Source organism: Notothenia rossii (genome assembly GCF_949606895.1).
Source record: "Notothenia rossii genome assembly, chromosome: 2".
Classification (NCBI taxonomy): Eukaryota; Metazoa; Chordata; class Actinopteri; order Perciformes; family Nototheniidae; genus Notothenia; species Notothenia rossii.
In genome coordinates this window covers 24,657,527-24,684,034 of record NC_136904.1, presented here as the reverse complement: position 1 = coordinate 24,684,034, position 26,508 = coordinate 24,657,527, and the positions used below count along the sequence as shown (strand labels likewise).

General features: G+C 43.8%; 2 protein-coding genes across 4 annotated transcripts; both read left to right on the top strand.

Annotated features, from left to right (window-relative positions):
• Nucleotides 1-9,869: 9,869 nt before the first annotated feature.
• Nucleotides 9,870-11,936, top strand: LOC307029897 (interleukin-18 receptor 1-like). The gene is made up of 3 exons (XM_079665994.1): nucleotides 9,870-9,947; nucleotides 10,864-11,016; nucleotides 11,102-11,936. The coding sequence occupies exons 1-3, from the start codon at nucleotides 9,920-9,922 to the stop codon at nucleotides 11,470-11,472; spliced, it is 552 nt and encodes a 183-aa protein (XP_079522120.1). The 5' UTR covers nucleotides 9,870-9,919; the 3' UTR covers nucleotides 11,473-11,936.
• Nucleotides 11,937-12,124: 188 nt separating this feature from the next.
• On the top strand, nucleotides 12,125-26,504 carry LOC307029894 (interleukin-18 receptor accessory protein-like). Of its 3 annotated transcripts, none has more exons than XR_013805440.1 (12): nucleotides 12,125-12,355; nucleotides 12,492-12,645; nucleotides 13,386-13,539; nucleotides 13,631-13,805; nucleotides 14,600-14,668; nucleotides 14,770-14,893; nucleotides 15,055-15,209; nucleotides 23,489-23,626; nucleotides 24,186-24,287; nucleotides 24,367-24,509; nucleotides 24,746-24,861; nucleotides 25,842-25,980. XR_013805440.1 is itself a non-coding variant. In XM_079665989.1 (12 exons), exons 1-12 carry the CDS (start codon nucleotides 12,268-12,270, stop codon nucleotides 26,088-26,090), a joined length of 1,608 nt encoding a protein of 535 aa, XP_079522115.1. In that variant the 5' UTR covers nucleotides 12,126-12,267; the 3' UTR covers nucleotides 26,091-26,504. The 3 variants fall into 3 exon arrangements, 2 of the variants coding, with proteins under 2 accessions (XP_079522115.1, XP_079522114.1); XM_079665989.1 differs by having other exon boundaries at nucleotides 12,126-12,355; nucleotides 24,237-24,287; nucleotides 24,367-24,501; nucleotides 25,842-26,504; XM_079665988.1 differs by having other exon boundaries at nucleotides 12,126-12,355; nucleotides 24,367-24,501; nucleotides 25,842-26,504.
• Nucleotides 26,505-26,508: the final 4 nt, after the last annotated feature.

The following is a 26,508-nucleotide window of genomic DNA, read 5'->3' as shown; positions in this document are numbered from 1 at the left end:
CCATAGTGATAGCCCTCTAAATCTACTACCAAAAAAGAAACATATGGAGATGGGTTACTATTTTAAAAAAATTGCAAATCTATTTAGGAACCTATTCATGTGAACATATTTTGAGTGGGGGCGGACCTCAAATCCTCTAGGGGGGTCCGGGGGCATGCTCCCCCGGTAAGATTTTTTTTTAAATGTTGGACTTAAATGCATCAATCTGCAATCTTAAATTGCGTAAAAACAGTCCGGGCCTGGCCAAGAGTGTCTCTTAGGAGAAGAGTGATGGTGATTTTGAACTTCACATAGATAACTACTGTCAAAACCAGACCCGGACTGGCCATCGGGAGCACCGGAAGGTTTCCCGATGACCTGGCCTGCTAAGTGGCCTGCTGGCCTGAGGATTTTTTTTATGTATGTATTGTGAACGCAACGCTGCGCAAATGTGGGTCTGACTCTGCCTCACAGAGGGTGACTGGCTGTCTACATGATGTGGCCTGCCGACATGGCCACTTTCATACAGACCATACACTAATGCCCTCGATTGGTCTCTGTGTGTCATTCAAGCTCGGGAGGGTGTGTGTGTATGTGTGGTGCGAGCGAGCGAGAGAGAGAAAGCGCGCACACCGGTTACGCGTAGGCTATTGTTGTTGTTAGCATCTGGTGCTAGCTAGCTGCGCTAACGGATATAAGGAGCTGTTTCAACAACAAGGTGGAGGAGAGTCCTCTCCTGTCAGACTGAGAGACTGATAACTGAAGCTCTGGGGCCTCATTTATAAAGGGATATACGCTCAAAAAATGGCGTACGCCAGTTTCTACGCAATGTTTGCGATTTATAAAATACTAACTTGAAGGGAAAACGTGCGGTCCTCCACGCAAACTCTAACCCATGCGTACGCACTAAGCACAAACACGGGAGAGACGAGAAACTGCGACTCCGTTGGCAGAAGGAAGAATGGAGAGAAATATGTGGAAATAACACCATAAATAAAATGTTACCTCTCATTTATCATATATGAAGAATTCCTTTTCAAACATTGATTAAAGCCAATCTTAAAATTATTTAAAGAGCAACTTGCAGGTTTTTTTTATACTACATTTATGCTTACCCTTGCCTGTAAATTACTATTAAAAATGTTAATGCAGGATTTGATATGTTTTACAAGACATAAGGGCAGGAATTCAGAGGAAAAGGAGCCGTTTTGAGCTCTGCTACTAAAAACTGCTTTTTTTTAACGTCATACGTCAAACGCGTCATATTACGTCACATGGGGGAGTTACATTTCTCGGACTCGTTCTCTGCCCAATCCGCCGTAGTAGTTTGTAGTTGGTTTGAGCGGTTGTGATTTAGTGAGCTGGTATTTTTTCGGTAATTTTACATTGCATTTCACCATTTGTAATCATGGTGAGCTTGTGTTTGTGCAGGTTGCACAAACTCAAGCCTGTCAGGGCATCGAGTCCACAGTTTCCCTCATGGGAAAAGGACCGGAGCTAGCGTTCGTTCCTGGGTGCGTTGTGCATCCACCTCCCTGCAGCACATACTCCGTCTCCACAGCTTTATCAAGAAACCGTATTACATCTCTCTCCCCCACTTCGCTGCTCTCTCTCTCCCCTCCGGTACACGGCACCCGTAGTGTGGAGTTAGGTAACGCTGTGGTGGCTGTACTGCTCCAGCCGTCTCCTTTGTGTTTGTTTGTTTCCCCCTGTCTGTGTTGTTTGTGTGGGCGTGGTGGCTGTCACTCCTGGCTCCCGGCTCAACCTCCACTCACCTGCTGCAATCAGCTCTGCACCCTCCCCGACTACACACCTGCTTTCCATCAAGCCATTTACAACGGCATTAGGTAACGCGAGATACGGCCAGTGTTGGGTAAGTTACTTTTAAAAAGTAACTAGTTATAGTTACTGCTCTCAAAAAGTAACTAGTTACTTTATTAGTTACTAAATTGTACAAGTAACTAGTAACAAGTTACTTTACTTTACTTTAAAAATAATAACAATACAAATACAAGTTTTTGTGTTGTTTTTTGCTGACTAGTTCTCCGAAGGCAACAGACTCGACCGTTGCGATGGGCAGCATATCCTCAACAACCTGGCAATCTGTTTAGTTGACTCTGGGTGACATGTGGCGATTTGAAATAATCGGTTTTTGGCTGTTTAGATGGTGTTGCTCCATCTGGGTCACTGCCGGTGGTTGAGACGGTGGGGTCTTTGGCGACTAGTTTTATGTACATTAGTTAGGTGCTTCAGGAGATTGGCATTGCTGTTATTCGATGTGGACAATGCTTTCTGTCCTGCACACAGTTTACATTTTACCGTAATATTTTGTGCGTCCTTTATCCCCACATGTTGAAAATAGTGGTTATCTCCAAGTTATAAATGAGCTGCTGCTCTCGCTGATACTTGCATCTGCCAATGCCATTGTGTGTGTGTGTGTGTGTGTGTGTGTGTGTGTGTGTGTGTGTGTGTGTGTGTGTGTGTGTGTGTGTGTGTGTGTGTGTGTGTGTGTGTGTGTGTGTGTGTGTGTGTGTGTGTGTGTGTGTGTGTGTGTGTGTGTGTGTGTGTGTGTGTGTGTGTGTGTGTGTGTGTGTGTGTGTGTGTGCTGGGGGTGAGCGTTGCCGTGTGTGTGTTAGCATTAGCAAGTGTTTGTGTCTGTGTATGTTCCCCATAAGGCAAGACCCGCCCAACTCTGTCTCTGATTGGCTTACCCTGAAATGTTACCCCGCGTTAATCAATCATCAATCTCTGGTTACTTTCACTTTTCAATGGTGCTGTGAGAGGACATCATTGTATTCGCCTGCATGTAAGTTACATCTGCAGGGAGATTCAGTTCAGTTCCATCACATAATGTAACGCAGTAACGCACCCATTTAAATCACAGTAACTATAACGGCGTTACTTAATGGGAATAGGTAACTAGTAACGCTATTAGTTACCGCAAAAGTAGTTTGTAACGTTTGTACTTTGTAACGCGTTGGTCCCAACACTGGATACGGCTGATACTTGCGCATTAGTTTCTGTTATGGATCAGTATCAACAGTCCTGCCAGTAACGTTACTATATTATCAATACTACTTTAGTTATAGCCTGATATATGATTGCTAACTTTACAATGTTGTGATGTGACTGACGTTAGCTAACATGCTAACGCTTGTCACTCACCAAGACAGCTGCTCTGTTCTCCACTGGTTCTCCACACACCAAAGCTCCATTTCTCTCCGATGGCCGTTATTTTTTCTAATCCTTGGCTGCTCCTGGTCTCTTGGACGCCTAGCAGGCTCATAATTATAATTATATGCATTCGAATATATATTTTCAACCTCTTCTGTGTCAAAACTAGCATTGTGATCCATGTTTTTTCATACGTTAGACCGGCCGCTCTCCCCCTTGTTTCCCCCATGTTACGTCACACGCGGGAGGTCACGTGCGGAGGCTTTTTTATGCGGAAGTGAAAATGTCTTACTAAAACGACGCCAGATGTCATTGTAGTGTAGTGTATATTTCTGTATATTTTTGGGGAAATCTAGTGTATTCATCATTTTCCTACACATTTATTCACTGGTGTCTCTAACCTGCAAGTTGCTCTTTAACAAACGCCTGTTTGAGACTCCTCAGTGCACACAAAAACATAACTGGGAGAAATAAATAAATACGGATATGTTATTTAAAACCACCTCGAATATGTTATGTTAATGTTATTAAATGTTTTCTCATAAATGATGCGGTAAGCAGGACAGAATTACGTCTAAACTGACGCCGTTTTGCATTTCTATAGGTTGTAGATACGGGCATGGTTTTATATATGTTTAATACATGTTTAATCGTGTTTTATGCCGTTTGCCAAGACTTGATAAGTCGCTCGTAAAACACAGGAGGTATGGAAACTAAGAGCACCATATGTAGTCAATTGTAAAGCTATATAACACAACAGATTAGTTGTATTTCCTTTAACAGGTGGATATAGAGTTGCTGCTGAGGAGGGGGGGGGTGGGGTTGAGATGCACAGGCTGCAGTGGAGACGCTGCGCACAGCTGATCGACAGCTGGGACACAAACCACCAAATACAAAAACATAATTCTGATCCAGTCGTCATGACTCCACTCCGGAGGGATTCCCCGATCATTTCTTACAGTTTCTCATCCAGTGGGTGTCATGTCTCGCAAATTATGTTAGTTAGTTTTTGTCTTGGTCTAGTGATTTTCCCCTTTATTTTTGAATAGTAACCTTCCCTCTCGTTTCAGATACTCTGACCTCCCTTCCTTGTGTGTCTCCCACTCCTGTGATTGTCGACCCCGCCCCTGATTGTTTCCACCTGTTCTCCATTACCTGGTGTATTTATTGTCCTCGTCTCCCTTTGTCCTGTGCCAGTTCGTTTCGTTCCTTGTGACTACCACCAGCATTAGCAATCCAGGATTAACCCCAAGCAGAGCTTTGAGCCACGTCTTGTTTAAGTATTTTTGTTGTTCATGCTCCTAGTGTTTTTCCTCTTTAAGAGTGATTTTGTTTTTTGTACCACTATCGTTGAGCTTTGGTTTGAATAAAACCTTTTTTTTGTTAAATTCTGTGAGTTGTGCATTTGAGTTCATACCCGTTTAATCAGTCGTAACAGTACGAACTGGCCTAAACATGAACCCAGCCGACTCTGAACAGCTGAGAGCAGCGCTTCGCTCTCAGGGAGGCCGCCTCGCTCAACAGGAGGATCAGTTAACGGCCATCCAGCAGGGAGTATCACACGTCACAGACAGCCAGAGGGAGTTCGAGTCATCTGTTACAAACCAGATTAACCACCTGGCGGGGCAGATCCACCACCTGCTCGCTCACCTCAAGACTGAGCCCTCACACCCACCTCCGGCCGGACCCGAAGCGAATGCGGACCCGGCGCCCGCTTCCCACACCGTGTCAATCCGCCTGGCTCCGCCTGAGAAGTTTTCCGGGGAATCCCATGACTGCCGTCCATTCCTGGTGAATTGCAGCTTACATTATAGCCAACTACCGACAGCCTTTCCCACGGAGAGATCCAAGGTGGCTTTTATGATTTCCCATCTCACCGGACGAGCGGCGGCGTGGGCTACGGCTGAATGGTCACGTGACTCGCCGATATGCGAGTCTTTGGAACAGTTTACGGACTCCCTGACGAACATTTTTGACCACACGTCCCCAGGCAGGGAAGCAGCTCGGGCTCTTTACAAGTTAAGTCAAGGAAGACGCAGTGTGTCAGACTACGCAGTGGAATTTCGCACCATTGCGGCCGATAGTGGCTGGAATTCTTCTGCTTTGTTCGATGCCTTTATTAATGGGCTTTCTGACCCTATTAAGGATCAGCTGGCACCCTTGGATCTGCCAGTGGAACTAGACTCTGTCATTGCCATGTCCATAAGGATTGATAACAGACTTGCTGAGAGGAAACGGGAGAAGGACAGGGCTGCACTACCCTATTTCCACCCTAGAGGGCACTCCTACTCTTCTCACTCTCAGGAGACTGCCATGCCACGTTCCTCTTTCCTTCCATCCCAGAGATCAGCGTCCCCCAACAAGGCCGAGGAGCCAATGCAGCTGGGACGTGCCAAGCTGTCCACGGAGGAGCGGCGGCGCCGCCTGCTGGAGGGAAGATGTTTTTACTGCGGTCAACAAGGTCATCTTCTCTCTGGATGCCCGGTAAAAGACGGGGCTCACCAGTGAAAGGGAGGGCACTGGTGAGCCGTCTTTCCACGGCAGACTTTCCTCCCCGCAAGTTGACCAACATAAAGGTAATCTGCCATGAAAGAAGTAACTCTCAAAAAGTGTTAATTGACTCTGGGGCTGACGAAAGCCTGATGGATTGGGGATTAGCTCATGAACTGAGACTTAATACTGAACTTTTGTCGTCCCCTTTGAAAGCCAGTGCTCTGGATGGCAAACTTCTATTTCATGTCACACACAAGACCGAACCCGTCACTATCATGATTGATGATCATTGTGAACTCATGTCGTTTCACCTGTTTAATTCTGCTCAACATCCTCTCATCCTAGGTTTTCCCTGGCTAACCAAGCATAACCCCTATGTTGATTGGCGGTCAGGTAAAATTAAGGGGTGGGGGCAGGAGTGTTCACAGGATTGTTTTAAGTGTGTGGGAAACATGGCAGTAGGAGGGGTTTCTGGGGAATGTAGTACCGATCGGGTTACTAATACTCAACATAGCCTGGACCGCAAGAATCAAACCCCAGATTTAACTTCTGTTCCCCCCTGTTACGATGACCTGGCCAAGGTATTTTGTAAAGTGAGCGCCACCTCCCTTCCTCCTCATAGGCCGTATGATTGTGCCATCAATCTGTTACCTGGGGCTCCAATTCCGAAGGGTAGGTTATACTCCATCTCGGGTCCGGAGAAGGAGGCTATGAAGGAGTACATTGACACCTCTCTTCGTGCAGGTCTGATCCGCCCGTCTTCCTCCCCGGCTGGGGCGGGTTTTTTCTTTGTGGGAAAAAAGGACGGGTCCCTTAGGCCATGCATTGATTATTCTCCTTTAAATGACATTACGGTAAAGAACAGGTATCCTCTCCCCCTCATGGCTACTGCTTTTGAACAACTTCAAGACTCTAACATTTTTACCAAGTTAGACTTGCGTAATGCCTACCATCTGGTGAGAATTCGTGAGGGGGATGAGTGGAAGACTGGTTTTAACACACCCACAGGGCACTATGAGTATCTCGTCATGCCATTTGGTCTCACCAATGCTCCAGGAGTTTTTCAAGCACTCATTAACGATGTTTTAAGGGAGTTTTTAAACCGTTTTGTGTTTGTATATCTTGACGATATTTTAATATACTCACCTGACAAGGACTCTCATGTTCACCATGTACGTCAGGTCCTCCAAAAACTCCTGGAGAACAAACTGTATGTGAAGGCAGAGAAATGTGAGTTTCATGCTAAGACTGTATCCTTCCTAGGCTTTATCATAGCTCCTGGTCTGATCCAGATGGACCCGGCCAAAATCAGTGCGGTGGCTAAGTGGCCTACGCCAGACAACCGCAAGGGGGTGCAACGTTTTCTAGGCTTTGCTAACTTTTACAGGCGCTTCATCAGAAGTTTCAGCGCCATTGCTTCTCCCCTTCATGTTCTCACGTCCCCTCAGGTGCCTTTTGTATGGTCTCCTCAGGCCGAGGAGGCTTTCCGCCGTCTCAAGGAGAGGTTCACCTCAGCCCCCATCCTCATCATCCCCGACCCAACTCGTCATTTCGTTGTAGAGGTTGACGCCTCAAATGAAGGGGTGGGGGCTGTCCTGTCGCAGCGGTCCAAGGAAGACAACAAACTTCATCCCTGTGCCTTTCTCTCCAAGAAACTCTCCTCTGCAGAGCGGAACTACGACGTGGGGAACCGTGAGTTGTTGGCGGTAAAGATTGCTCTGGAGGAATGGAGACATTGGTTGGAGGGGGCTCAGCTCCCTTTTATAGTGTGGACCGACCACAAGAATCTCGAGTACATTAGGAAGGCTAAAAGACTAAATTCTCGCCAATCAAGATGGTCTCTGTTTTTTAACCGTTTTAACTTCACTCTGTCTTACAGGCCGGGGTCCCAGAACGCCAAGCCGGATGCCCTGTCCCGTTTGTTTGACCCCGAGCCGGTTGCCAAGAAGCCTGAATCCATCCTGCCACTGAACCGTGTGGTAGGGGCGGTCACTTGGCAAATAGAATCTGTGGTGAAGCAAGCTAACGGTGAGAGCCCAGCACCTAGTGGTTGTCCGCCAAACCGTCTGTTTGTGCCTGTTACTGTACGTCCACAGGTCGTCCATTGGGCTCACTCATCGCTGCTCACCTGCCATCCTGGCGTCAAGAGGACCATATTCTTTATCAAGCAACGTTTTTGGTGGAGATCCATGGAGCGTGAGGTCCGGGAGTATGTGGAGGCCTGTCCTGTCTGCGCCCGCAACAAGACATCCTCCAAGGCACAGATGGGGCTGCTCCAGCCGCTTCCGGTTCCCAGCCGGCCCTGGTCTGAGATTTCCGTGGATTTCGTCACTGGGCTCCCAATGTCAGAAGGTAACACCACCGTACTCACGGTGGTGGACCGTTTTTCTAAGATGGTTCATTATATTGCCTTACCCAAGCTGCCATCTGCCAAAGAGACGGCAGAGATCATGATGACTCATGTGTTCCGTATCCATGGTTTCCCCAAAGATATTGTCTCAGACCGGGGTCCGCAGTTCATCTCACGCTTCTGGAGGGAGTTCTGCAACCTCATCGGGGCGTCGGTGAGCCTGTCATCCGGGTACCATCCGGAGTCCAATGGCCAGACCGAACGCCTTAATCGGGAATTAGAAACTGGGCTCCGCTGCCTCAGCTTCCAGAACCCTTCCTCCTGGAGCAGGCATCTCACATGGGTAGAGTACGCCCACAACACGCTCCCCACGGCCCCTACTGGGTTGACTCCCTTCCAGGCTGCCTATGGGTATCAACCTCCTACCTTCCCGGACCTCGAGAAGGAAGTCACAGTCCCGTCCGCCCATGCCCTGGTTCGGCGTTGTCACCGGATCTGGTCCGCCACCCGCAGGGCTCTTCTAAGGAGTGGGGAACGCATGAAGGTGGCGGCAGATCGGAAGCGTCGGCCAGCTCCGGAGTACAGGCCCGGCCAGAGGGTCTGGCTCTCTACCAGGGACCTTCCCCTTCATGTGGTGTCACGAAAATTGGCACCTAGGTTCGTAGGCCCATTCCCAGTGGCCAAAGTAATTAACCCTGTCTCTGTTCGCCTTCGTCTCCCCAGGTCTCTGAGGGTTCATCCCACCTTCCATGTGGGACGACTGAAGCCGGTAAAGGAAAGCCCCATGGTTCCCGCGGCCAAACCCCCTCCACCCCCCCGAATGCTCGACGGCGGCCTGGTCTATACGGTCAAGCGCCTGTTGGCGGTCCGGAACAGAGGCAAAGGGAGACAGTTCCTGGTTGACTGGGAGGGTTATGGACCAGAGGAACGCTCCTGGATCCCATCAAGATTTGTTGAGGATCAAACTCTCATGAATGACTTTTTTCGCCAGCACCCTCAGGTTCCTGGGCCGTCAGGATTCGTCCCTAGAGGGGGGAGTACTGTCATGTCTCGCAAATTATGTTAGTTAGTTTTTGTCTTGGTCTAGTGATTTTCCCCTTTATTTTTGAATAGTAACCTTCCCTCTCGTTTCAGATACTCTGACCTCCCTTCCTTGTGTGTCTCCCACTCCTGTGATTGTCGACCCCGCCCCTGATTGTTTCCACCTGTTCTCCATTACCTGGTGTATTTATTGTCCTCGTCTCCCTTTGTCCTGTGCCAGTTCGTTTCGTTCCTTGTGACTACCACCAGCATTAGCAATCCAGGATTAACCCCAAGCAGAGCTTTGAGCCACGTCTTGTTTAAGTATTTTTGTTGTTCATGCTCCTAGTGTTTTTCCTCTTTAAGAGTGATTTTGTTTTTTGTACCACTATCGTTGAGCTTTGGTTTGAATAAAACCTTTTTTTTGTTAAATTCTGTGAGTTGTGCATTTGAGTTCATACCCGTTTAATCAGTCGTAACAGTGGGGGTCCTGTCCCCGGTACAAACACACTGCCTGAGGAAGGCTATTTGTATTTTTTTTGTCATTAACCTTTTTCGGACCACTTATTTATTTATTTCGGTGACGATCCGACCTCCATGCTGCTACTCTGGTTCAAACTGCATCCACCAAACAATATGATTTATCTCGACCTCCCCAAAATAACCAAAATCTGACGCGGTGTGAGATGTTTTTTTTAGCTGTTCTGTCGTTATTTCCTGCGCTCTTCTCCATGCAGTCAGTCCAGTCAAAATGAATGAATGAAAGGGCGTTTCTTTGACTATTTATAGGCAAATATGCGCGTTACGTGAAGCCCGCCAAAGCTGCACCGCATTTCGAGTCGGTTGTGATTTATAAAGGGAAACAGGCGTAGGAAGTGCCATACGGAAAGTGGCGGAAAATGTATGGACCTATTTTTCGGATTTCTACTACGTAAGTAACCTTCCCACGTCAATCCTACGCATGGCGTTATACATGAGGCCCCAGGTGAGGTAAAAGACTCTCTGAGTGTTTAGATAGTTAACTTAGTTCTCAGTTGGTCACCATTCATGTAAACACATATTTCCATTTGAAGGGGGAGTGATTAGTAAAATATGCATGAATAATAATAAAAAAACGTTAACTAGGTGAAAGAAGGTAAGAAACTTTAAAAACGTGTTGAGAGCTAAAACTAGTCTTTGCTGCTGCCTCAAAGAGGAGAAGGGGGAGACAGGTAAGGCTGGTTCAGGAGCCCAGACACACACAACTATAAATGAACCAAAGACAAATAAATAAACAAGTTTCAATGTTTTTTCATATTGGATATAGTATGTTATTGGTTATGGCCATGTTATTATGATTTTATGATTATTTAAATGTATACAGTTCTGTTTCATATGGGTGTAGTCTCTCTTATTTCCCCCTCAAAATGCACCAGATTGATGCATTTAAATCCAACATTTTAAAAAAAATCTTACCGGGGGAGCATGCCCCCGGGCCCCCCTAGAGGATTTGGGGTCCATCCCCACTGAAAATATGTTCACATGAATAGGTTCCTAAATAGATTTACACATTTGTTTAAATAGTAACCCATCTCCATATGTTTATTTTTTGTTAGTAGATTTAGAGGGCTATCACTATGGGCAGCAACGCTGTAAATATTGAGAAATAAATCCAGCAAAATGGCCGAAAAAACTGGTAGTGGCCTGGCAGGGTGTATAATTCCCGGCCTGACTTATTGTCCCAGTCCGGCCCTGCTCTTGGCTGTCATAGCAGCACCTCAGGTGGGATTCTCAAAATATGGAGACACATATTTGTAATTTCTTATGTGTAAGCAGTGACAAAACCCTGTTTGTGTTTGTGTGCCTAGATGAAAAGAGCTATGATGCTTTTGTGATGTGCTACAAGAGTGACACAGACGCAGGACTGAATGAAGATGAAAGGAAGTGTCTGGAGAGTGTTTTGGAAGAGAGGTTAGGTTGCAGTCTCTGCCTTTATGATCGCAACGTCTTACCAGGAAAAGGTACCTATTTAACAAATACTCAGAAAAAAATCGAACTAAAAATCTTTATGAAATAAGAAATAATCTGAGCCCTGGTTGGTTGCAGCTGTAGCGGAGGCCGTGTCGGACTGTATAGAGCAGAGTTGCACGGTGCTTTTGGTTCCCTCCTCTCCAGATACCGGTCCGGGATCTGGCCTGCCGAGTGCCATCCATGCAGTGCTGGTGGAGCGGCAGACCCGTTTGGTTTTCATCAAAACTGAGAAAACAGAAGTGTTGAGATCTGATTCCTTCCCAGAGGCCCTACAGATTTTAAGCGAGGCTGGGGCCTGTGTCACCTGGAAGGGCATGAGGTCCATGCCGCCCTCCTCCACCTTCTGGAAGGAGCTACGTTATCACCTACCTGCCCCGCAGCATGCATCTAAAATAAGGCTTTTACCTCAGACAAGTCAAGATGTTCCGTCATGGTCAAATGTTTAGGCAAATTAGAATACATATCTTTTATCATATACATTTTGAGTATATGACTTGAAGATGAAAACAGTATGCCACAAATGCAGTATACAATCACATTTTAGGCAAGCTGAAGATCCTTAAAATGCATTTTTGACATTTACCTTTTTCTTATATTTCCTTTTAAAATCTTGTATTGTTGAATGATATAATTAATGCTTCTTGTTACCAGCCTATAGACCTCTGGTTCTATAACTTAAGTATTTTTGTTACAGCTGATGTTTTGCTTTCACAGCGTTAATAAAATCACTGTTTTATTTTTCAAAGAGGTAACCGGTTTTCCCTTCTTAATTTACTTTTTGTTTCCCTTTATTTTTTGCACCTTAATTGTATAACATCAAAATGTATCGTGTCTTCTTCAAGGCAGTGTCTAATCTGCCTTTTGTCTCCTATCAGAATTGCTGTCTACTATTTATTTTAAAATATTTTAAAATATTATGACACTATACACGTAAACGGTTGCAACAGAGTAAAATATGACAGAAATAACAACTCTTACTTCGTTTCACAGATAGGAAGTGGTTTACTACTTACAGGAAGACAACATCAGAGCCGATTCTAGTTAAAACATAAACAAACAGGAAATGCCACCTTATCTACATGCACTGTGAAAATATCACACCTCATGTTGCCGCACAAGAGACCGGAAGATTTCAAGCAATGACATTGATGAAATACCAAGAACCCGAGATGAAGTAATACAGACATTTTCTTTCTAAAGGTTAAGAGCACTGATATTGTTAAAAGATTTAGAGACACAGAATGCAAACTGGATACATTCTTGGGCTTTTGATCCTTCCCATTTTCTTGGAAGGATGCTGTCCAAAAAACCATCAAGTGAAAATAACAGGTATTTCATTTAAACTTGAATTGTCTTTCAATATATCAGCTGACAACCTTGAAATGTGTGTTTAAAAGGAAGCATGTATTGGTGAACGGCGTCCCAGCCCTTTTTGACTGTATCATTTAAAAACACAACTCTCTAGGGGTTCAGCCAGATACTCCACAGCAGCACTACAGAGCTGTGGAGGGGGAGATCTTCTGGAGGCCGTGCGCTGGAGAAGGAGATGAAGGAAATCATGGCATCCCGTGTGAAACGCTGTTCATAGTGGAAGCAAAACATTCTGGAAATTACTCAAGGTAAATTATCATGTCTTTATCCCTAAATATGTCCAATACATTTTTCTTTATAACAAATTAATACACCAGGTATTAATGTCTTCCAAATAATTCTTAAAATAGCTTATTTCCTTTGTGATATTGCATTGGAGAAAATAATGTAGAATTTAAGTTTCTCTAAGTGACCCATGTTCTATTATGTAGTAAACTGACAACCCCTTACTAAGTGACATATTCTATGGATATTTCCTGTTCTGTTGAATGAAAGGCAATAAAACTGAACAACAACTGTACATTTGACCCAAATAGTGAATGCTTTCGGATGCATTTTGCAAACACTATTTCTTGTGAATAATGCATCAGAGATGAGTTTTCCTCTTGTATTTATCAACTCTTAAATTAACTGTCTTTATTATGTTTATTCAATTAATTTTGTAAAACCTTTAAAAATTGTTTTGGGAAAAGCCACTTAACCCTTTATCGGGCGAGGAACCATATTTGGGTTAACTTCCGCACACCAAACATGGTGTCCCCCCCAGCGACTCAGTGAGGTCGAGAAGCATGTGGTTTTCTCCCAGCCAATCAGCGAAGATCCCTTTACGCCACAGAGTGCGCCATTGGGGAATTTGACCAATCAGCAGAGGCCTGAAACGGGTTAGGGTTAATCTGCCCTATAAAGGGTTAACAACAGTAACTTTTAAATGTGAGTGTGTGACCACATGATTGAACTTGTAATAAGTGTTCAGGTTCTTGCTGTTCAGTGGCAGCAATTTTTCCCTTTACGTGGTGGCGAGATCCAGTGTGGAATGCTCCACGGCGGAGGAGAGCAGTGTAGTGCTGGAGCGGGATAAAGGTGGGAAGGTGCCCTGTCCAGGTCTCAACTGTAGTAACAACAAAGAGGTCATCTGGTACAAGGTGCAGCACACACATTACCAGGATTATCCATTTCACTATCAAAACATATCAATCAAAGTGAAAACTCAACAACAGGTCTGTTTGTTCACAGCGTTATACACCTGTGTCTTCTTGGCATGGCCGAGACTACTGTGTGGACGAGACTGGGCGGTTACATCTCTGTCAAGTCCGCAAAGAGGACACTAGTGTGTTTTTCTGCGACAGAAAGATAATTGATCAAGGACTCACATGGACCCTCAGGAGAGCTGTTAATGTCACAGCTGCACGTAAGTGTGTGTGTGTGTGTGTGTGTGTGTGTGTGTGTGTGTGTGTGTGTGCGTGTGTGTGTGTGTGTGTGTGTGTGTGTGTGTGTGTGTGTGTGTGTGTGTGTGTGTGTGACAGAGAAATAGAGTCATTTTTATACACCCCCTATAGACAAAGTTAACACTTATAACTACCAGATTATGTATTTTAATGAGCGACATTTACTCCAGTGCCACCATTAGGTTGACATTTTCTGTTTGTGAATGACACGTGTCGATATTAGATGATGATCCACATATAAAATGAGGCCTTTCTTAATCTGCTTTCTTGGTGCATTATCATAACACACATCATGTGTTTCATTTTTGTATGTTTGTGTAACACATACATACAAAAATGAAAATGCAAAAAGCTTTTACAGAAAAACGTACTAAAGGGATGTCTCTTTCAAATTCAGTGTATTCTGGGATGTTACTGCATTGCTGTAGTTCCTTGTTAAAATAGTTGAGTTTAACTTTGAACACTCACCCTCTAATTGTTTTTGTCTGGCTGCTGACGAAACCACCAGGCTTCCTCCACAGCAGTTGGTTATCTTTTTTTGTGGTTGCTGCAAGCCTTGCCACACTGTGCAGAATTACATGTTTTCATTTGTTTTCATTTAAGAATTGTACGTTTTGTGGAGCTTCTTAATACCTTTAACACATGTAAAGGTTGTTTTTTTCAGACGTTTGGCTCAGATCTTATTTGTACAGTGTTTCTCAGACACACAGTAAGATAGATGATAATACAGAAATGTGTGACTTTATTTCCCAAACAGCTGAACCACCAAGTGACCCTCCCAGGGTTGATAAGCCGAGTGGCATTGAGACGCATGAAGTGGAGCTTGGTAAGGGTGTCCAAATGTGCTTTAATATGTAATTATAGTACCACTTTTATTAGGACATTATGGGTTAGAGTATTATCAGCATATTTTTGTACTCGTTGCAGGTCATTCCCACACTCTGGTGTGTGAGGCGAGTTTTATAACTGAGAAAACCTTATCAGTGGGATGGTACATGAATTACGGTGGTAACCTGGAGAATATGACTCTACTACCCATGGAGGAGGAAAAGTCAGTCACTGCAGTCCCCTTTTCAATGTTTTTTAAATTATGCAGCACAAGGGGTTTTGTATGTATAATTCTGTAACATTGTAAAAAAGAATGACTCGGTTGATTTGCATGATTAGTGTTCATTATGATGCAAGGAAACTAAAAGGATTTCTGTGACACAGGAAGAAGGAAGTGGGAGATACACAGACCAAAGTCTCAAGAGACGCTATCATAGAAAAGGTGACTCTACAACACTTGAACCACACATATACCTGCATTGCCAAAAATAGTGTTGGAAACAGCACTGGCACCATCAAGCTCAAGAAGAAAATTAAAGGTATTTTTTATTATTGTCGTTTTATTTTTCTATTGTCTTTTATTCATAGGCTACACATTTTTTCATAACATAGTAACGTAAATCTCAGATACACAGGATTTCTGGAACTGAACAAATTCAACTTCTGAAAAATCTAACCAAACCATAAAGCAATTTAATTTCATATTAGGCAATGTTCAAATATGTCAATATGTTTATATTTACAAAGGATCACTTGACTATGCTAGATATAAATAGACCACTGGTTCCATCTCGCAGGAACAGCTATTTCTATCAAAAAGATCAGAAGAAAAACGACCTCACACTATAAACACATCACCAAGTGGTTGAAACTTTGAAAGCTCATCAAACAGGATCCAAGTTGGTTTAATAACAAGTTTATCAAACCAACTTGGAAACTCTTTGATGATAACAAGTTCATCAAAATAACTTCATACAGTGTGTAGTGGCCGTTTGTCCTAAACTTAAACTCAAAATAAGTTAAAACCTTCAAACAGATCACTTCTGGCACCCTGGGCAGGTAATGTACGCAGTGTAGAAAGTCAACCAATTTCCAGGCATGGGTTCTGTCGTTGAGGCTGGTTTTCTTGTTTTCTCGGTCACAAACAATTCTTTCTCCTTGTACAAACAATCCTCTCTCGTGCTGGTAAAAAACCATGTGCCCATTACCCAGGTGCAAAAACAGGTGGTCTGCCACTTCCTGCCTATATACACCCTTACCTGTGCTCACCACTACCCCCAGGTGTCTAAACCAAAAATCACACTAAATAAATTAACCCAAATAAAGACTAACATATAAAGCAAAGAAATTAACTAAACAAATTATTATTAACTTAACAGAATATTACCACAAATATATACTTCTAATGTGAGCAAAATCATAATAAACAAATTAAATGACAAACTACAATTACTATATGCAAAAGACTGTGTAGCTCTAACACTCCGGCCCCTAATTGGGCATTTATCACAATTACTAGACTTAAAAAACATGGAGCTACACACTAAACATGCATTCTCAGGCACTGATGTCTTCTCTGGCAAACCTATGAAGGAAAGGTGTTATTGATGGAAAGAGACAGAGAGAGAGGCAAAGAGAAAGATAGAGAGTCCATGCGGTCACAGTGTTGCCTCCAGCAGCAGGCACAGCTTCGTCACAGGCCTCTCCAGGATACTGGTCTTTGTTTGGAGACGCACAGAGCGCACATGGCCATTCACATCTGCTCTGACTTCTAAAACTCTCCCCATCATCCAAGATCCTCTTGGGGCTGTAGCGTCTGCCACAAGAACAACATCTCCAGGTATGAGGTTTCTTCTTAGTGCTGTCCATTTTTGTCTCTGTTGCATCAATGGCAGGTACTCAGAAACCCACCTCTTCCAGAAGAGTTGCGCCATGTACTGTATCTGCTTCCATCTTCTCCTAACATACAAATCATTTCTGTCAAACAGTCCTGGTGGCATAACTGGTTTGTTTTTCAACAACAGAACATGATTCGGAGTAAGGGCTTCCAAGTCATTCGCATCATCTGAGGCCTTTGTGATAGGTCTATCATTCAATATTGCCTCAACTTCACAAAACATTGTTTGGAGTCCTTCATCGTCCAAGGTTTGCTGTTTAAGGACTGAGTTAAGCACATTCTTCACTGAGCGAATCAGGCGCTCCCAAACACCACCTTGATGTGAAGCTGATGGGGTGTTGAATCTCCATTCTATGCCGTCCTGAAGAAGGGCTCCTTGGATTTTGTCATGATTCAGAGCAATCATATTCTCCTTGAGCTCACGGCTAGCTCCAATAAAGTTGGTTCCATTGTCAGACCTGAGAGTGGAGACTGGGCCTCGTCTGCAGATGAATCTTCTCACTGAATTTATACAGGAGTCCGTATCCAGCGTGTGTGCTACTTCCAAGTGTACAGCGCGGCTGGTCATACATGTGAAGAGCACTCCATATCTTTTGAGAAGACCCCTGCCTCTTTTAACTTCAATGGGCCCAAAATAATCAACGCCAACATGAGTGAAGGGAGCTTCATCAGGCAACACTCTCTCGACAGGTAAGTCAGACATTTTTTGTTCAAGGAGTCTTCCTCTTTGGCATCGGCAAACTACACAATCTGATATGACTTTTCTGGCAGCAGAGTTTGCATTTATAATCCAATACTTCCGCATTAATCTGGACAATATGTAGTTTCTTCCAGCATGACCTAGCTGCTGATGAATGTGGCGCAGAATCAATGTGGATACATGCAGGTCTTTGGACAGAATAGCAGGACGTTTAGATTCAACTGGCAGCGAGGACTTGCTAAGCCGACCGCCAACTCTGAGGATCTCACCTTCCATCACTGGGTCCAATCTGTACAGGGGACTGTCTTTGGATATGGTTTTCACACCACTCTGCAGCGAGGTGATTTCCTCCTTGAACCGTTGATGTTGCACATACTGGATGATTGTCAGCTCTGCTCTGGTCACATCTTGAGGTATCAGACTCTGTCCTTTAAGTGTAGACTTAAAGCTCTTCATTTGGCTTTTAACCTGTTGTTGACTGAGTTCAGCAGAAGCACAAAGCTCCTTTCTCTTATGTCCCAATAACACAAGAGTCTCCTTGAACTTAAGAAGCCAAGCAACAGCTACTTGCAGTCTCTTCCAAGATGAAAAGTGATGAATCAGGTGGCTCATAGCATTGTCTGTGTCTTTAACAACAGCATTCACAGTCAAGTCCCTTTTCATCTCAGGGTCAGCACCAGGGATCATCTGAACATCTACGTCCAATTTAGGCCATTCATCCTCGGACTTGTAGAGGAAATCAGGTCCCATCATCCATCTCCTTCCATTCAGGAGGTCCTCTGCCCTCATTCCTCTTGACGCCTCATCTGCAGGGTTCTCCTTAGTCCCTACATACCTCCACTGGTCAACATCAGTTGCCTCTCTGATGACTGCAATTCGATTGGCCACAAAAGTATGGAATCGCCGGCTTTCATTGCATATGTATTTCAGGACTGTTGTGCTGTCGGTCCAAAAAACAGATTTCTCCAGCTTAATCTGCAATTCCTTTCGTAGCATGCGGTCTACTCTAACAGCGAGCACTGCAGCTGTGAGCTCCAAACGAGGAATTGTCATTTGCTTCAGTGGAGCAACTCTGGCCTTCCCCAGAGTAAAAGCAACATGCACTTTATTGTCCTTTTCCAGTCTTAAATACGATACAGTTCCATACCCGACCTCACTGGCATCAGAGAAGTGATGAAGCCGAACAGTGACAGGGTTGCTAAAGTCTTTAGGCTTGACACAGCGATCAATCTTGAACTCCGCCACCTTGTGGAGATCTTCCAACCAGCCAGCCCATTGCTTGGAGAAAACATGGGGAATAGCTTCATCCCATCCAAGATTTTTTCTGCACAATTCTTGCAGTAACATCTTAGCCATCATGCTGAATGGAGCAAGGAAGCCTAATGGGTCGTAGAGGGAACTGACCACTGAAAGAATTCCTCTTCTCGTCTGCGGTCGCTCTTGTAGAGAGGTCTTAAATCCAAATTGGTCCGTTTCAACGTGCCACTGTAGTCCTAATGTACGCTCAACAGGAAGTTGATCTGTATCCAAATCCAGGTCCATCATGTCCTTTGCTCTTTGGTCTTCGCTGACAGAGCGTAGCACTGCACGACTGTTACTGGCCCACTTTGACAGAGTGAATCCTCCTTTGTGCAAGAGTGCAGTTAAATCATGAATCATTTTCCTAGCTTCCTCTTCTGAGGCCACTGAACGGAGGCAGTCATCGACATAAAAGTTGGTTTTCACTGTACTCACAACCTCTGGAGGGAAGTGTTCTGCGTTGTCCTCTGCAGTCCTCCTCAAGGCATAGTTGGCACAGCCTGGTGATGATTCAGCTCCAAATAAATGCACCTTCATGCGGTATTCCTGTGGTGCCTGTGCGGTGTCACCATTTGGCCACCAAAGGAAGCGGAGAAAGTTGGTGTGCTTATCTGAGACATGAACCTGATGAAACATGGATTGGATGTCGGCCACAATTGCAATAGGCTCCTGCCTAAATCGGACAAGAACTCCAATGAGGCTGTTAGTAAGATCAGGGCCTTGCAAAAGCTGGCTGTTGAGTGATGTTCCTTTGTATGAGGCTGCACAGTCAAACACAACTCTGAGCTTGCCCTTCTGAGGATGATACACCCCATGGTGAGGGATGTACCAAACGTTCCCATTGTTCTGTGTCAGCTGGTCAAGAGGCACTGGTTCAGCATGTTGCTGTGTTATCATTTCACTTAGGAACGTAGTATATTCTTCCTTAAACAGACTGTTCCTATCAAACTTTCTTTTCAGGCTACCCAAGCGCTGTTCTGTAACATAACGATTATCTGGCAGAGTTACATTTTCTTTTCTGAATGGCAGGTCAATGCAATAATGGCCTCCAATTAGTTTTGCTGTGCTACTAACAATATCCATGAACTTAATGTCTTCTCTGGACATTTCCAACTGCTCTTCTGACGACCTCTCATTGAAGTCATGGTTATATTGTTGTACAAGCATTTCTTGCAGGTGTTCAACAGAGATATGGTTTGCTGATACGGAAGAATAGCCACTCTTACTTCTGCAGCCTCCACCATGAAGAGGACCATTAAGGACCCAGCCAACTCTGGTTCTGACAGCATAAGGCCCTTCATTCTGGCTGTTTATCACCTCCCACGGCTCCAAGACCTTCGGGGCGTCAGTTCCAATAAGCAGGTCAACACTTGCATGAATGTCATAGAGTTTTACATCCTTCAAATACAGCCATGGATCAAGATCTGCTTGTCGTGGAATGTTAAGAGTAGACACAGGCATAGTTCTTTGAGTTAAAACATCAGGAAGCTCTATAAAATCTTCAGCACCCATACCAGACACTTCAAGACCCGACAAAACGTGAGTATCCACAACTTTTCGTTGTCCCATTGTTTTTAACAGGGTGCTTGTCTTCTTACCCCGCAAATCCAGTCTTTTTGCCATGGCTTCAGTACAAAATGTGCCGGAACTGCCCGGATCCAAGAAAGCATATGTATGCATGGTCTTGTTTGTCAGTTTACTTCTGACCTTTACTGCAACAATTGAAAAGGTGGAATCATCTTCCACACCGGCCCCAATGTGGCCACACGTCTGAGAGGTTACATTTGGCTCATTTGGAGGACTCAGAGAAGGTTTGGCTTGTTTTTCGGATGTGCCTTTATCCGGTCTTTCAATGTGGAGGACTCCAGGGTGTTTCTGGTGACATACATAACAATCCAATCGACTCCTGCAGTCTTTGCTTGTATGGCCTACCTTCAGGCAACCGAAACAAATGCCCTTGTCCTTGATGAAGCTGATCTTTTCCCGCTGTACTTTGGCCTTAAACTGCCAGCACTGATCCAGTGTGTGGCTCCTCTGCAGGCAGAACAGACCGCAATGAGTGGAGGTGATTTTATTAGTATATCCTGCAGGCTGTGCCATAGCGTCTTCCCTCATAGGAGTGACATTTGTAGCATAGCTGCTTCCCTTCCTTCTGTCTCCTGGCTGGCTGCTTTTGATGACTTTGGGGATATTATGTTGAGAGTCTTGGATGTTTCCAAAAACTGGATCTGAGGCAACTTTCACTTGTTTCTCAATACAATTTACGAGATCGATGAATGTAGCCCTCTCCCCCCTTCTTTCCTTCAGATCACATGCAACATTCCTCCATTTTTCTCTCAGTTTGTAAGGAAGTTTTAAAATGATGCTTCTCATGTTAGATGGTAAGTCCAGTTCCCTCATATACCTCACTTGTTCTGTTAGATTTGTACATCCTCGGAGAAACAGAGCGAATGATTGTAATCCTTTGACATCTTCACTTTTAATAGGGGTCCAGTTAAATATTTTCTCCATATAAGCATATGCAACTTTATGTTCATCTCCAAAGTGCTGTGCGAGAAGACTTTTGGCTCTTTGATAGCCTTGATCTGGAGGTAGATGCTGACAACTATGCACAAGGTCTTTAGGCTGCCCCCTAGTGTACTGCTCCAGGAAGTGCAAACAGTCGCTCTGATTGTTGGTTTTCTTCTCTACTGCATTTTCGAAAGCTCTAATGAAGGAGTCATATTGAATAGGGTCTCCATCAAAAACAGGGAGATTTCTTGTAGGGAGAGCAGAGTACATATTTTGCTGAACCAACAATGCAGTGATTTCGTTTTGTTTGTGCATAATGCTCATCATGTCATTCTGATTGTTACCAGCAGTCTGTCTTTCTAGATATGGAGCTTCTGGCTTAGCAGGCTTTTCATCCATTTGTGCAGCATATGCAGATCTTTCTTTTTGCCTTACAACTAGTGCAGGATCAAGGGGGGCTCGGACATGATTTTCATGTGGGACAAAAGTGTTGGCTTGGGGATTTAAACTGATGGACCTTTGAGCTTTGCTTCTCTCCAAATAGGAGTTCATTCCATCAGATCGAGCCGACCCACACCGTGAAGAGTTCCTTTCTAAAACTTGAATCTTTGCATTAGTTGCCGCTAAATCAGTTTCAAGCGCCAATTGCTCCTTTTCCCTACGGAGCCTTTTCTCTTCCCTGCGGAGACTTTCCTCTTCCCTGCGGAGACTTTCCTCTTGTGCTTCAATGTGATGCATCTTTTTTAAACCTTCAGAGCGTTTGAGAAGAACTGCTTTTTCGGCCTCCGCCTTAATGCGCGCTGTGGATGTTGCAGACGTCTTTGATACACCAGTTGCACGTGATTTTACAGAACTTCCTTTTACACTTGAGATGTTAGAAATACTATCCTCAGGTCTTATTTCATCAACACATTCTACGTCGGAAGGTTGAGGTTCAATTGGCTTCGAATATGGACGACCGATTTTAGACAGCCACTGCTTTACCTCTTCAATAAATTCATGACATGATTTCATATTTTTCTCAAAGTTCGTAGTTTTTGCCTGAAGTGTTTGATCATCTTCTGGTAGAGGCATTTCCATAAACACTTCGTGCAAACTGCATGCATCTTCGTAACACTTAATGAACAAAGCGAGCTGAGCGTTTACTGCATCGGCATTGTCGTTTAATTCTAGTAGAGGACGTATTTTATCCATTAGCTTTTTAGCCTGCTTAGTTTTTGCAGTGCGTTTCTCTTGACAATTTTGCATGTAAAAGCATATTCCTTTTGCGGTCAGTTTAATTGACCGTCTTGATGCTGGCCTTTCCTCATCGGATGCCGCTGACTCGTCACTCATCTTATACACTTGCGGATAACACTGCGGTCCCGCAATCAGGCAATAAGTCGAGCAAAAGGTGGCAACACTATCGAAAACAACTTGGTTTAAAACGAACAGTTCTTTTTCATCCACATAAGTCACAAGCTGGGCCTACACAAGGCTTTATCTTCTCATGAATGAAGGCCGTCTCTTGCGTCAATAATCCAACAAAGCGCACAGCGAATTAAAGCAGTCCAAGTTTATAACTGAGTCTTTTCATAAAATACTGATTTTCACCATCTTCCTAAATGGCGTTTTTAAAACAGTGTACATACCATGTGGAGATTTCTTAGATCTGGACCAGGTCTTTGTCTCTCAACAGCAGGTGCTCCATGAAAAATGATTAAAACAATCCAAGTTCCTTTCCCATCGGAAAGCCCACTCCAATAGCAGGTCCGCAGGATCGTATTCCAAGGAAAGTTCTTCTTTCTTTAATCCATGAGCGGGTTTTTTACTTGATGTAGTGGCCGTTTGTCCTAAACTTAAACTCAAAATAAGTTAAAACCTTCAAACAGATCACTTCTGGCACCCTGGGCAGGTAATGTACGCAGTGTAGAAAGTCAACCAATTTCCAGGCATGGGTTCTGTCGTTGAGGCTGGTTTTCTTGTTTTCTCGGTCACAAACAATTCTTTCTCCTTGTACAAACAATCCTCTCTCGTGCTGGTAAAAAACCATGTGCCCATTACCCAGGTGCAAAAACAGGTGGTCTGCCACTTCCTGCCTATATACACCCTTACCTGTGCTCACCACTACCCCCAGGTGTCTAAACCAAAAATCACACTAAATAAATTAACCCAAATAAAGACTAACATATAAAGCAAAGAAATTAACTAAACAAATTATTATTAACTTAACAGAATATTACCACAAATATATACTTCTAATGTGAGCAAAATCATAATAAACAAATTAAATGACAAACTACAATTACTATATGCAAAAGACTGTGTAGCTCTAACACAGTGATAAGATGTTCCTTCTGTGCTAGTTTTCAGTGACCCAAGTTCAATATTGCTTCTCTGAAGGTATGTGCACATTTTTGACTGGGTTTCAGTACATTTTCCATCGCTGGTTGGGTATCCATTTGCATCTTTGTTGCTGATATCTGGAATAGGAATCATCCTGCACGTGAAATGGCTGGAAATACAGCTTATCTACAGATCTCGTGTACAACACGGAAAACATGACAAGGGTCAGAATGCAGACACACACACACACACACACACACACACACACACACACACACACACACACACACACACACACACACACACACACACACAAAGCTCCTCTACATATGGGTTTACTTCTAGCTCAACCACAAAGTGAATATGTTCTTTAATAATAATAATAATAATGCATTTTATTAATGGGCGCCTTTCAAAGCTCTCGAGGTCACCTTACAGAGCATAATTAAAAACAAGCAACAAAGAAGATCAAACAGTAATTCAAGACTTAAAAAACAAAGACTTAAAAACAACAATCAGTTTAGAAGAATTAAGATATTGAATACGCCAGTTTAAAAAGGTGGGTTTTCAGGCAGGATTTGAAGGTTGAGAGTGAGTCCATATTGCGGATGTCTTTGCATTTTATGGCTTTAACTTTATAAACATGACATATATAAAGGTACTGAAACATACTTTGAAATCCCCATCTTCATCCAGTGAATGTACTCAAATGAAAATACATGCTGAAAGCAGGTTTCCAAATCTAATGATTTGTTTTCTTTCATGTCGTCCACCACAAATCAGATGAGAAAGAATTTGATGTGTTTCTGTCGTTTGTATGGAGCCCATCAACAGATTTGGAGGGAGTTTTGACCCTTTCCGCACAGAAAGGACCTCATGAGGAAGGTAGGCCGAAACATTCAGTGTACGATATCTGAATTGTATTACATCGGTAAATCCAATTAACAGTTACCACTATTGGCAGCATGTTTATCCAGCATGGACCTTCTGAACACGGAGGAGGGTAAATCCACCTTAGAAGTGCTGCTACCCCGAGTGTTGGAGGACCAGTGGGGGTATCGCCTGTGTCTGCTGGAGAGGGACGTTCTTCCTGGAGGAGGTCAGAGGGTGTGTGTGTGTGTGTGTGTGTGTGTGTGTGTGTGTGTGTGTGTGTGTGTGTGTGCGTGCGTGCGTGCGTGCGTGCGTGCGTGTGTCTGCGTGTATGTGCAGGAGCTGCTGGTCTTCCTGGCAGTTTTGCCTGAGCTCCAGTCCAGACTAGGAAGCACCTTCAAGGCCCTTTTGACCAGTGCTGGCAGCGTGGGGTCCGGGTCAAGATTCTTGATGGTTTCTTCTTTCTATTGCAGCATACACAAATGATGTGGTCCTTGCTATACGCAGAAGTCAGATGCTGATCTGTGTCCTGTCAGCTGACTATCTCTCCAACAGCAATGCTTTGTTCGTGCTGGAATCGGGAGTTCAGGTAGCCCTAAAATTCACAGAAAGGAAAAGATTATTCCCACGTTGAGGGATACCAGAGTTATTGTAAGAGCCAAAATGCATGTTTTGCCATTACTTATTATATGTATTATTATCTTCATTTCTGTTTGCATCCCGTTTAATTCTTATTGTTTATCTCCTCCGGCAATGGTCACTTGGGTGTAGTTTATTGTTATTTAGGTCACCTGTTGGATGCCGGTTTGGGAGGATATGATGTAGGAAGAGGGTGAATTTGCTCTGATCGGTAGTTGTACATTGTTTGTTTGTGTTTTATTAAACACTATGGACTATGAATGACTTCGGACTCTTATATGGAACGCGTCACAGCAAAGAGCACATTTTAGCCTCTCAGCGCCATAACTCATAGGGAGTTAGTGCCGCTACAGTTATCATAGCCATTTTAGTTTCCCAACTCTGTGAAATATAACCTTTTTTCGTAAACTGTGCAACTTGGTACTTGAGAAGTGCAAAAAATGGATGCATCCCTTTTAGCTGTTTAATGTAATTACGCTACAAATTTAATAGATATTGTTTTATATTATCAATGCACATTATTAATCCACACACGAACAACTCAGTTGAGTGGGATTCTCTTCCATGTCTAGCATCCATCAAACATGACGTGAACACGGCATAAGCAATTTTTGTTGCACAGTATGTTTCCTGACAACCCGCAAACATTTTACTACTAATATAAACACCTTCATCATGCAAGAGGACATTTGAAGATTAAATGAAACACTTCTTTTATTGAAAGCAATTCTCGAATAACCACATAGGTTTCATTTAATTGATCTATTGACATCAACCAAAACCAGGGGATGCATCATGGAGGAAATTGAAATATGTAATTTAAGTTTCATTTCGAGAGTTACGTTTATCTTCGCTGAAAATTTGTACTGTTTTTTTTCCAATGTTCAAACCACAACTCCTGGCTGATTTGCTACTTGTTTCATATCTAAGGCTTTGCTGCAAAACACTTCCCTTAAACTCGTGCTGATTTGGACCACGAGAGACTCAGCAGCCCTCATCCAGTCGGACCCCCCGCTGCCAGCACTGGTCAAAAGGGCCTTGAAGGTGCTTCCTAGTCTGGACTGGAGCTCAGGCAAAACTGCCAGGACGACCAGCAGCTTCTGGAGGTCTCTGAGGAAGGCCATGCCCAGTCAAAGAGTGAACATGGTCTCCCTCATGCAGGGACAATTAACAGACTGACCAATAACTTAATTCTAAAATGTTCATTTATTTTATAAAGCAGCTTGTATTATTGGATTAAGCATCATGGACCTGTTGCAGGCCAACGCAAGTGAGGGAGAAAAAGTGAGTCACCATTCGTTGCACTCAAGAGTGTATGCTTATCTTTAATTTCCATCTGTACCACAACTGTGTTAAGTGTAAAATGTAAGTAATAATTACCGTTTCATACAACACCGGCATTGAACATTAAGAATTAAATAAATGAGGGATTTCTGATAGTACATAGTCATGATCAAAGTATAACCCAAACAATGTTTACATTTGTACTTATATTACCTTTAATATGGCTGTTTGTAAAGGTTTAAGAACAGTAAACTTGTCATTGGTAGATCATCTGTTGTCTCAGCATACAGCAATAAACATTGGACACAATACA

What these genes read in the sequence shown, in the direction of transcription:
- LOC307029897 (XM_079665994.1), top strand. Translation starts at nt 9,920, where the DNA reads ATGGACCTATTTTTCGGATTTCTACTAC. An exon ending in ATTTTTCGGATTTCTACTAC is followed by an intron (nt 9,948 to 10,863) that starts GTAAGTAACCTT and finishes TTGTGTGCCTAG; the next exon opens with ATGAAAAGAGCTATGATGCT. An exon ending in CAACGTCTTACCAGGAAAAG is followed by an intron (nt 11,017 to 11,101) that starts GTACCTATTTAA and finishes GGTTGGTTGCAG; the next exon opens with CTGTAGCGGAGGCCGTGTCG.
- LOC307029894 (XM_079665988.1), top strand. Translation starts at nt 12,268, where the DNA reads ATGCAAACTGGATACATTCTTGGGCTTTTGATCCTTCCCATTTTCTTG. An exon ending in AAGAGGTCATCTGGTACAAG is followed by an intron (nt 13,540 to 13,630) that starts GTGCAGCACACA and finishes GTTTGTTCACAG; the next exon opens with CGTTATACACCTGTGTCTTC. An exon ending in GGACGTTCTTCCTGGAGGAG is followed by an intron (nt 24,502 to 24,745) that starts GTCAGAGGGTGT and finishes TTTCTATTGCAG; the next exon opens with CATACACAAATGATGTGGTC.